Below are 9858 nucleotides of genomic sequence, written 5' to 3'. Positions count from 1 at the left end.
CACTGTCAGCACGAGTTGTGGGTGCAAAGTGGAGTCACAGTGCTGTGTGCCAAGCCCTCAGAAAAAGGCCGATCCTGATCAGTTTGTTTTTACACTTTATTAAACACACCCCAGACATAGCAGCCTTATTCATTTTCCTCACTGCGCAGTCTGGCGTTTGGATTGGTGATCTTGATGGCGAGCTGAGCTGCTCTCTCCACAATGACCTTCCGGTTCTTGGAAGACACGTTGTGAGCGATCTCTGCACAATACGACCTGCAGGGAACAGAACACAGTTTAAGCTCACCTCAATCCAATGTGCAGCAGCAGTGCAGGGAGGCCGTCCTGTCGATGGGAGTTTTAACAGACACAAAGAGCCACTGACAGAGGTTTGACAGCCTTGAGCTCTTCATACACCTTCCAGCACTGCCACTGCCACCCTGAGCAGCACCATGGTGCTGAGTAAAGCAGGACAGCACCTGTGTTCCATGAAGATGCACACGTCCCAGGCATCCTACCTGCATTCTCCTGCCCCCAGCACCTCTATGGAATGGACAGCACAGCAGCACACAGCCACAGCACTGACTGCAGAACTGCAGCAACAACTCAGGGCAAGGATGAGGAATAAACCTGGAGACTTACTTGTTGCTCATCATGAGCACCTCCAGCTCTTTGACATTGTGGACCAGAAACTTCCTGAATCCCGTGGGCAGCATGTGCTTTGTCTTCTTGTTGCTCCCATAACCAATGTTGGGCATCAGGATCTGGCCCTTGAACCTCCTGCGAACTCTGTTATCGATACCTCTCGGTTTCCGCCAGTTGCGCTGTAGAAACATGGGAAGCATTTGTTACTCAGTTACAAACAGACATCAATACAAGCACAGCCGCACCAAGAATGGCCAAAACCAACCTGCAAAAAGGTTCATGGTGCCACACTGCTGTACCACGACCCACGGGGCTCATGGCTGCACTGCTACAGCCCAGCCCATGGCTGCAATACCCGGCCTTTATGCTCCAATTCGCTGCCAGCCCCCGGGGCACTCATAAACCGGACTTCCCCAGAAGCGCTGCTATAACGAAGCGTCCTTAACTTTTTACCTTGATCTTGACATAGCGATCAGACTGATGGCGGATGAACTTCTTGGTCCTCTTCTTAACGATTTTAGGCTTCACGAGAGGCCGCAGGGCAGGCATGGCGGCTGCGGGAAACGGAGCGGGCTGAGAAAAGGCATCGGGCACAGCGGCAGCGCGTCACCGTACCACAAGGGCTGTAGCAGGGCTATCTTCCGCCCCCCGGCCACTGCCGGAGCCAGGGAGGGAATGGGTGTTCCCTGCAGTCGCTCTCCCTCCCGTGTCCGAAGCTGGCAGAGCACCGCGCGCTCCCCAGATGCGATCCTGGGAGGTGACCCGCCCTCAGCTCCCGGCCCGTACACCGAGCTCGGGACCGTCCCGGTTGCGGAGCAGCCCCAGGGCGGGCGGAGCCGGAGCGTCCCGAGGGCCGGCACGAGCCGAGCGCCCAACCAGCTCCAGCTCCAGCTCCAGCTCCAGCTCCAGCTCCGGTCCCGCCGGCGCGGCCGCAGCCCGGCACCCCCCGCCCCGCCTGTGGGCCGCGCTCCGCTCCCCGCGGCCGGACGCGCGGCCTGAGGCCAAGCCCGGCGTTCTCCGCCCCGCCGCGGCTCCGTGCCGCAGGAAGCCCCGCGCCCGGCACAGCGCAGAGGGATCCCGGGGCGGGCCCTCCCGGGGCGGATGGCGGCGGATGGCGGCGGATCGCACTCACCGGCTGCGCGATGGCGGCACCGACCGGCACGGCCCGCAGAGAGAGGGAGGGGCGCCGCGCGCGGGGCCTTATGGGACACCTGGGCGGTCCCGACAGGTCAGCGCGGTGCGCTGTGTGCACGGAGCGAGCGGCGGGACGGAGCGGCCGGTCCCGGTGGGGTCACACTGAGCCCTGAGCAGCAGCAACGAGGGACGGGAGCGGGAGGGCGGCTCGGGAGAACGGATGGGCGCTTCCTTCACGGTCCGCTCTGCGCGTTCACTACGAAGCTGACAGGACCTGCCCGGCGCCGCTCCCAGCAGGAAGCTTCGTCCGGGGCACAGCGCCCCCTGGCGGCACAGCACGGGCAGGAGGACCCAGAGCGGCGGGACGGCACGCGGTGCGACGGGACAACGGGGGCTTCACAGGAACTGATGGTACAAACAGTCAGATCCGTTTATTAAAAACATTCACAGCATTTGAACACTTTATTACAGCGATTATCTGAGTCCGACGGCACAACAACGCACAAACTAAGCACACGACGCTCAGTGCGGCGCTGGGGCTGCACGGCCCGTTGGTGGCTGCTCTCAGTCCACGCTCAGCTGCTCGTGGTTCTCCCGGAGCCACGTGTGGTAAATGTTCAACTTGTGGTCCTGGGGCTGCACCTACAACAACAGGAATTCGTGTTTATTGGCACATCTCACTGCACCTGACAGTGCTGGAGCACAGCACACAACAGCACACACACACACACAGCAGCACACACACACACACACACACACAGCAGCACACAACCTGCTTCCCCTCCCAGCTCACAAACCTGCCCTCATCCCCCCACAGTGCCATCAGAGCAGCAGCCCCCTGCCACATGTGAGCTCAGCCAGGCTCAGCCAGGCCCGACTTAAGGCAGACTTGCAAAAGATGCATCTGAGAATTGCACTCGTTGAAAAGAAAATAAAAGAAAGATAATAAAGAGCACAGTGCCCCCACACCCCTCTCAGACCCCTCTGAGGCCCCTCTCAGGGCAGCACTGCGCACCTCCTTCCATTCATTAACGCAGAAGATCCTGTAGGAGTCATTTCCGTACTTCCCGATCCCGTGCAGCTCAATGGGGTACTTCCACTGCTTGCTCAGGAACTCATCTGGAACACATGCACAGCCCTCACCCTGCAGGCCCAGGCCTGAGCACAACAGGACGCTGCCCCACAGCTGCACGTGGCACCATTTAAAATCAAACCACTACAAGTCGACACCACAAGTTCCTAAGTTAAGACAACCTGATCAACAGCTCCACACGTGTCAAACCAGCATCTCCCAAAGCTCCATTAAACAAACCACCAGCACTCTCCAAGATGTCACAAAGCAGTTTGTGAAATAACAGCTGTTCTGTTGCTAATGAGATTTACAGCATTGCACAAACACAGCCATAAAACCTCACCTGAGAACTTGATGATAGTTTTTGCTCTGAGCGCGTAGAGGCCCAGAGGTCTGAGCAGCTCTGACATTTCTTTCCAGTCTGCAGTTCTGGCTACTTCAGGGCAAGGGTATTTCCTGAGGAACTCCCAGAGCACAGGAATGGCCATTTTACCTGCTCAGAGAAACCACCATCAGCTGTGCGGGTTATTTGGCTGCTCTGACTGCACCCAGTTTTTGCCAAGGCCGAAGAAACAAATTATTATGATTATTTTTTACATCAACACAAACATAAACATTTATTCTTTCATTAATGGCATTATAAAATTGGCAGCTATTATATCAATATGGCTATATTATTGCTATCAATCCTATTACCACCACCCAACATTGACACAACACAAAGCTGTATTACTCCATTTACCTGAAGTCTTATTGAGGAATATGGTGGCAATGAGAAGTTTCCATGGATCGTGGAAAAGTGTTTCTTGGACCAAATTAAAAGGGGAGCGTGGAGGAGTCCATTTTCTGAAGGCCTTCCTCCTCGGAGGGCTGAGAGCTGTACACAGTCAATATGAAGAAATACAAAGGGTAAAAAAGGATGGATGTGACCTATTTAGAGGGGGAAAAATGAAATGAAGAACTTCTGAAGCAGGTTTGTCTTTGTGGGTGCAGCAGGAGGGCACAGCAGCATCATTTGTGCACTTTCTTTTACAAAGCTGCAGGGGACACGTGTATGTCACACTGTAAGCACACACTGAAGGCTGCCTGTATGTGCCAGCCATGCACGCGCTTCCTGCATCATGACTTCATCTTGACTCATCTTATTACTTCCCCCTGCAAAACAGCAATTATTCCTCTAAGGAATCCTACCTTCTTTACTGTATTTGCTTGAGAAATACGGGCTTGTTTTCCTCCTATCCACTTGTGTCCGTGGGACTGGTTCATCTGTAAAGAAATAACACCTCAGCGTTAACACAGAGAACCCAGCATAGTTTGCTGTTGTGGCTCTTTGTTGTTTTCTCTTTTATCTGTGGTGGAAATGCAGGGATTCCACATAGGAACGCACAACTCAAATGTGTTTGTCAGCCCTGAGAAAAACATTATGAATAGAAACCAGGACTCCAGCACAGCCTGGAAAACAGGTTCAGTGACAGCTGAGAGTTACACACCACCCCCAAAAGAGCTCCAGGAATGGGACACGTAGAAGGTGCCTGATCTGAAACCAGACTTGGATAGTTCAGGACAACCCCCGTTAGAACGTTCTGCTCAAAGACACACCTGGACCTCGTGCTATTCTCCCCGCTGTGAAGCTGTTGCTGTCAGAAGGCTGCAAGACGTCAGCATCTGTCTCAGACCGGTAATGCCGGGTTCCCGTATCCCCCGGCTCCGTCTCTTCCCCCGTTTTCCACCCGCCGTTTTCCTCTCCTCGCACTGCAGTCCCGGATCCCATCCCCGTACATTCCCCCCGCAGCCGATCGGCGGCCGCTCCCAGCGGCGGGTCCGACCGCTGCCCGCCGGGGACGCGCCGTGTGTGCGCGGTGTGCGGATCAGCCTCGGCCCGACACGGCGGGACACGCGCGGCCGGCTCCGCACACGCCGTCTCGTTCGGGTCGCGCTCCGCTCCCCGCCCGCCGCGCGCCGTTCTCCGCCTCTTGCGGTGCGCGTTGTCTCCGTGACTCGTTGCGGTCCCGCCCGGGGCTGAGATCCCGTCAAGGGCTGCGGCCCCATCGACGCCTCCCGCCGCCCGGCAGCTCCCCGTGAGCTCCCGTTTGGACCGCAGCTTCATTCCTGCACTGCGGGCCGAGAAGAGGAATGTCAGCGGGGCTCCTTCCCCTGCCCGCCCCATAGGGAGCGCCGGGCGGCACGGCGGGGGGCAGAGCACGGAGCGGGGGCCGCCTCCCGTCACCGCCCGGCGAGGCGCTACCGGACGGTGCTGCCGGAGCTCCCGCCGTGCCCGCAGCCACCGCGCCGGGCTGCAGCGGCTCCGCAGCTCACGGTGCCCGGCACGGCCCGGCACGACACGGCCCGGCACAGCACAATACAGCACTGCACGGCACAGCACAATACGGCCCGGCACAGCACAATACAGCACTGCACGGCACAGCACAATACGGCACAGCACGGCACGGCCCGGCACAGCACAATACAGCACTGCACGGCACAGCACAATACGGCCCGGCACAACACGGCCCGGCACAGCACAATACGGCCCGGCACAGCACAATACAGCACTGCACGGCACAGCACAATACGGCCCGGCACAACACGGCCCGGCACAGCACAATACGGCACAGCACGTCCCGGCTGAGAGCTGCCCTGCTCCGTTCCGCGCGCCCGTGTGCCCCCACGTGACCTCACCCGCCCGTCGCCGCGCGCTGCCGGCGCTCCCGCTCCATTCCCGCCGTGACGTCACCCGCCCGCCCGTCGCCATGGAAACCGCTCCCGCGCGCGGCGGCCGAGTTAAGGCGCGCTTCCGGACGCCGCGGTCACGTGACGCCACTCGCGGCCTGGTCGAAGGGCGCCCCTTGCCGCCCCGGCGGTCCGCTGGGCCTCAGTGCGCCTGCGCGTTGCCCGGGGAGCCGGCGGCGCCACCGACACGGCGACCGAGCGCGGTCCGGGCCCGGGATGCGGGCAGCCCTCACATGGCGGGACAGGGCCGAGCACTGGTGAGCGGGGACGGCGGGGAGAGCCGGGCTGACAGCGTTGTGTGGGGCCGGGCTGACAGCGTTATGTGGGGCCGGGCTGACAGCGTTATGTGGGGCCGGGCTGACAGCGTTATGATGTGGGGCCGGGCTGACAGCGTTATGTGGGGCCGGGCTGACAGCGTTATGTGGGGCCGGGCTGACAGCGTTATGTGGGGCCGGGCTGACAGCGTTATGTGGGGCCGGGCTGACAGCGTTATGTGGGGCCGGGCTGACAGCGTTATGTGGGGCCGGGCTCGGGCGGCCTCGGGGCGGGAGCTGCTTCTGGGGGTCCCAGGGATCGGATGAGCCCGTAAACATCAACGACAACAACTTGCTGTCTCTTCCCAGCATCTACGACCTCGCGTTCAAGCCGGACGGGACGCAGCTGATCATCGCCGCCGGCAACCGGCTCCTGGTAGGACAGCCCCTGTCATCTGCCCCGCAGTGCGGTCGGGCTGCGGGCGGCTCCGGGCCTTGTTGTGAGCTGCAGTTCCCAGGTGTAGCGGGGTTTGTGGTACCGCAGCATCTCACACCTCCCAGCAGCCTGCCAGCCTTCACCCCGACCTGGTGCAATGCACGGCATGGCAGCGCTGTGTGCTCAGCGTGGTGCAATGCACGGCGTGCAAACACTGCTATTAGTGTAGCACTGATCGCAAGTCAGTAAGTGCGTGTTGTTTGCAGTTTCACGACAATCCCTGTGAAGACGAGAAAGAAACTCACCTTACAGCTTTGAGCTGAGCCTCAATTACAGCTTATCAGCTTCCAGGGCTGCCAATGTGAGCTCAGCTCCAGCAGGAGCAGCCCAGGGCTGCCCTGGTCCTCCCTTGCAGTGTGAGGCTGTGGGCAGTGCAGGGCTGGGTGGCAGATGGCTGCATGTGCTGTTGTGAGCTGGAAGCACACAGCCCTTCACACTGCTGGTGCTGGCAGTGTGGTGTATATAATGATGATCCCTTCCAGTAGTTTATTGTACGTAAACATCTAATACAAGAAAGGAAAGGGATAAGCTAAAAGGCAGAGGCCCAGTGAGCTGTTTAGAAATGTCATGTGTGTGTGTAATTTTTTAGTGCTGGCCTACTTCTATGCCAAGTGTTAGAACAGTGTTGTTTGTTATAGAAAACTGCTTTTATACTTTCAGGTGTCTTGTTCTGCATGAATTGTGTTGCTTGTAACAAAGCAAAGAGCAAAGAAAATGTATAATCATGGCCTTCGGTAATTTTGTGTCATACTCCTCATTGTGATTTATTTTTGTTCTGGTTATTTGTACAGGTATATGATACTTCTGATGGAACCTTAATTCAACCTTTGAAGGGACATAAGGACACTGTGTACTGTGTGGCTTATGCTAAAGATGGTAAATATCACTTCTGTGGGACTTTCTTAGTCTGGTTTGTAAAGTGTGTAATATCTTCCATTCCTTATGGCAAATTGATAAAAAAAAAAACGGGGTTGTTCTAGTAAGGGGACTTTGAATGTTGTGTGCATGTGTTGGTTTTGTTGTTTGTATGGTTGAGCTTCTTCTACATGAAAAAAAGCCTCTGAGGTTTCATGTAGCTGGGGAAGTGCAGCCACACCCCAGGGCACTTGCAGTGTTGGGCTCTTTATGGCTTGAGCCGTGTCAAGTTCAAGAACATCTTGCTCTCTCTTTTGTTTAATATTGGGTGAGTAAGGAATTCTTATGTATGGGATTTAAATTGGATTTAATTCCTAGGCAAACGTTTTGCATCTGGCTCAGCTGATAAAAGTGTGATTATTTGGACTTCAAAGCTGGAAGGAATTCTGAAATACACGTAAGTGATGCCTTTCAATCCTGTGCAAACCTTCATTATTCAGTTCTGCTCTCAGACAGTAAGTGATGTTAGAGGTGGAAGAAGGTTAACTAAGGTTAGAGAAAATGCCGGTGAGTAATATGAGAGAGAAGAGAGTGGATGAAATATGTGAATGAGGCAGGAAAGCAATTAAAGGCATAAATGAGGGTGAGAAGTCTAGATAAATCTCTGATGTATTTAGAAGGCTGGCAAAGAACTGGGGGAATTCTGTAAGGTGAAATGGAATGAAATAGAATATTACTGTTCTTGTGTAATAAATCAAAGTAATATTAATCTAGGTCACAGACCAAGCTGAAGCTTTTCCACACGGTATATTTTCACCTTTCTTTTGGCTTTTTTTTATGTCATGGCTTTTCAGCTACATCTTAAATTGTTTCTGAATGCACTTGCACAGTTGTTGCTAGTTGCTCTGCACAGGACATTGCACTGGGTAGGAGAAGACACAAGGACACTTATTCTAGAGTTCGGGTATAACTGTTAGTCCCATTTCACAAACCACCATTTATGCACGTATTTAACTCATCCTGATGGAACTTTAACTCATCCTGCTGTTTAATGACAGTGTTTTTTTGAATTTATTGTTGATTTAGTTTACAGTAACTGGATTAATTTAATGTAATAGAAGCTGATCAAGTTATTTCTGCCATCTGGTGAGAGCTTTCAGCTACTTCGCTGAAAGTCAGAAAGAGGCGTTTAAGAATGATTTATTGAAATGTGATTGTAACTTCATTTTAGGCATAATGACTCTATACAGTGCGTTTCATACAATCCTCTTACTCATCAGTTGGCATCCTGCTCTTCCAGTGATTTTGGTATGTCTTCTTCTCACTTTTCCATTAAACCTGTAAATTCTGTACAAGTTTTACAGCTTGGTTGCTTTATCAACAGGTTCACATAGCTCTCTTTATCTGGGAGAGACAAGATGTTGCCCAAAATTGCTCATATGTATCACTAAAAATCAGTTGAGAAGGACTATACTGTGATTTGTTCCAGAATAAAATGTACATTCTCACTGTGATTTTTCCAGAGGGACCCTTTCTCTGTATTAGGTAGATCTATTTTTTCCTCTATACTGTTTGCGTAGTCTGTATTTAAATGTCCCAGCAGTGAGACTTTGTTCCTTCTGAAGTTTCTAATCTGAACACTGGTGAAAGTTTTCTTGTCATTTACTTCAGCTTTTTCTTTGTTTTAATCAAGGCTTATGGTCGCCTGAACAGAAATCAGTCTCTAAACATAAAGCCAGCAGTAGGATAACCTGCTGCAGGTAAGTGTTCTTTAAGTTAGTTTCAATACAAGCAGTTTAAAATAGTATGCAGGCTTATGGAAAAAAAGTTCAAGCAAAATAGCTAAAGACTAGAGACAGAATAACCAGCAGGAAAGAGGCTCTCCTAAGCTGCTGTTCAGAAGCATCACATTTCATGCAACTCTGCCATTCTCATAATTAAAATATTAGAGTAGTATTAAGAATACTCAGATAGAAATAAGACAGATATTTATAAAAAATGATTTGTTCATTCCTGTGTTGTCTTCTCAGAGAGCTGTCTTTCTTTCTTTGTCCTTGTTTTAGATAGCAGAGGGTTTTGGTTTCTATTAGGTACTGTTTACAACAGTATATATATAATTCTTCAATATATACAATATATATGTAACTCCTTGGAAGGTATCAGAGAGATGCTCTGGTCTTGTGCAAGTGTCTGAACGTCTGTATCCATCTGTTTAGCCAACTTGTGCAGTAGCAATGAAATGAAGTTAGAGGAAAGATGAGTATAGTTTTCTCATAGAGCTGTTCATCTTCTATGTTGTTGGCATTTGCAGAAGGTGTTATTACTCCTCTGCAGAACCTGAAGCAAGGTTTGTTGGAGTCATCCAGCTAACTGCAGTAGAGACAAGAAGAGAAAGCAGGTGTCTCCTGTCCCCATCACATGCAGTTTCAGTCTTCCAGATGTGGCTTTGAAAAGCCTGGTCTACTGCCAACATTCTCATTCCCCAAAATGCATCTATTAATTAGTACATGATACAAACACCACAAGCAGATGATAACTTTTTTGTTGTTTTTTCCACCTTTTTTTAATCCATGTATGTAATAAAAAGCTCTTGCTGTATTGCATGCTGTTGCCATAAATGCAGATTTAGATTGGTAAACAAACTAACTCTAAGGATTACTGGCTCCATTCCAGAACTCCCTTTAACAATGTAT

At 52.5% G+C, this 9858-nt stretch overlaps 3 protein-coding genes and 1 non-coding gene across 18 annotated transcripts in view; 1 reads left to right on the top strand and 3 right to left on the bottom strand.

Annotated features, from left to right (window-relative positions):
* Positions 1–82: 82 nt before the first annotated feature.
* Positions 83–1801, bottom strand: RPL32 (ribosomal protein L32). Its single transcript, XM_015875135.2, has 4 exons — positions 1757–1801; positions 1078–1178; positions 622–803; positions 83–255 (listed from the first exon to the last, which is right to left on the bottom strand). Exons 2-4 carry the CDS (start codon positions 1171–1173, stop codon positions 126–128), a joined length of 408 nt encoding a protein of 135 aa, XP_015730621.1. The 5' UTR covers positions 1174–1178; positions 1757–1801; the 3' UTR covers positions 83–125.
* Positions 1246–1384, bottom strand: LOC116654032 (small nucleolar RNA SNORA7). The gene has a single exon (XR_004308855.1). It is a non-coding gene; the product is annotated as a small nucleolar RNA SNORA7 (small nucleolar RNA).
* Positions 1802–2164: 363 nt separating the features above from the next.
* Positions 2165–5599, bottom strand: MBD4 (methyl-CpG binding domain 4, DNA glycosylase). 3 transcript variants are annotated; one of them, XM_085516712.1, is made up of 7 exons: positions 5505–5562; positions 4430–4944; positions 4022–4096; positions 3573–3707; positions 3174–3323; positions 2774–2877; positions 2165–2400 (listed from the first exon to the last, which is right to left on the bottom strand). In XM_085516712.1, the coding sequence occupies exons 2-7, from the start codon at positions 4935–4937 to the stop codon at positions 2323–2325; spliced, it is 1050 nt and encodes a 349-aa protein (XP_085372838.1). In that variant the 5' UTR covers positions 4938–4944; positions 5505–5562; the 3' UTR covers positions 2165–2322. The 3 variants fall into 3 exon arrangements, with proteins under 3 accessions (XP_085372838.1, XP_015730620.2, XP_015730619.2); XM_015875134.3 differs by having other exon boundaries at positions 5510–5562; XM_015875133.3 differs by having other exon boundaries at positions 4430–5599.
* Positions 5600–5704: 105 nt separating this feature from the next.
* IFT122 (intraflagellar transport 122) overlaps positions 5705–9858 on the top strand; it is a 29183-nt gene continuing 25029 nt past the window's right edge. For 12 of the 13 annotated variants that reach the window (XR_014934762.1, XR_014934759.1, XR_014934761.1 and 9 more), the window contains exons 1-6: positions 5705–5817; positions 6184–6250; positions 7102–7186; positions 7544–7622; positions 8397–8473; positions 8859–8925. Coding sequence is in view for 6 of the 13 variants with exons in the window: in XM_085516674.1 (XP_085372800.1) it covers positions 5777–5817; positions 6184–6250; positions 7102–7186; positions 7544–7622; positions 8397–8473; positions 8859–8925 (416 nt within the window). In the remaining 7 variants the exon portion in view is untranslated. Of the gene's footprint in view, positions 5818–6183; positions 6251–6446; positions 6496–7101; positions 7187–7543; positions 7623–8396; positions 8474–8858; positions 8926–9858 lie in introns of those variants that run through there. The other variant, XM_085516675.1, reaches the window with a different exon arrangement.

Source organism: Coturnix japonica, chromosome 15 (genome assembly GCF_054131305.1).
Source record: "Coturnix japonica strain WE chromosome 15, WE-NBRP24, whole genome shotgun sequence".
Taxonomy (NCBI): Eukaryota; Metazoa; Chordata; class Aves; order Galliformes; family Phasianidae; genus Coturnix; species Coturnix japonica.
The sequence above is the reverse complement of the archived record's forward strand: the minus strand, read 5'-3'. Positions and strand labels throughout refer to the sequence as shown.

Excerpts from the sequence above, each read along its gene's own strand:
- MBD4 (XM_015875133.3), bottom strand. The coding sequence starts at position 5,582 with ATGGCGACGGGCGGGCGGGTGACGTCACGGCGGGAATGGAGCGGGAGC. Across the intron at positions 3,708-4,021 it reads AAGCAAATACAGTAAAGAAG|CTCTCAGCCCTCCGAGGAGG; the intron begins GTAGGATTCCTT and ends GACTGTGTACAG. Across the intron at positions 2,401-2,773 it reads GCGTTAATGAATGGAAGGAG|GTGCAGCCCCAGGACCACAA; the intron begins GTGCGCAGTGCT and ends CTGTTGTTGTAG.
- RPL32 (XM_015875135.2), bottom strand. The coding sequence starts at position 1,173 with ATGCCTGCCCTGCGGCCTCTCGTGAAGCCTAAAATCGTTAAGAAGAGG. Across the intron at positions 804-1,077 it reads ATCGCTATGTCAAGATCAAG|CGCAACTGGCGGAAACCGAG; the intron begins GTAAAAAGTTAA and ends ATGTTTCTACAG. Across the intron at positions 256-621 it reads GTGCTCATGATGAGCAACAA|GTCGTATTGTGCAGAGATCG; the intron begins GTAAGTCTCCAG and ends TGTTCCCTGCAG.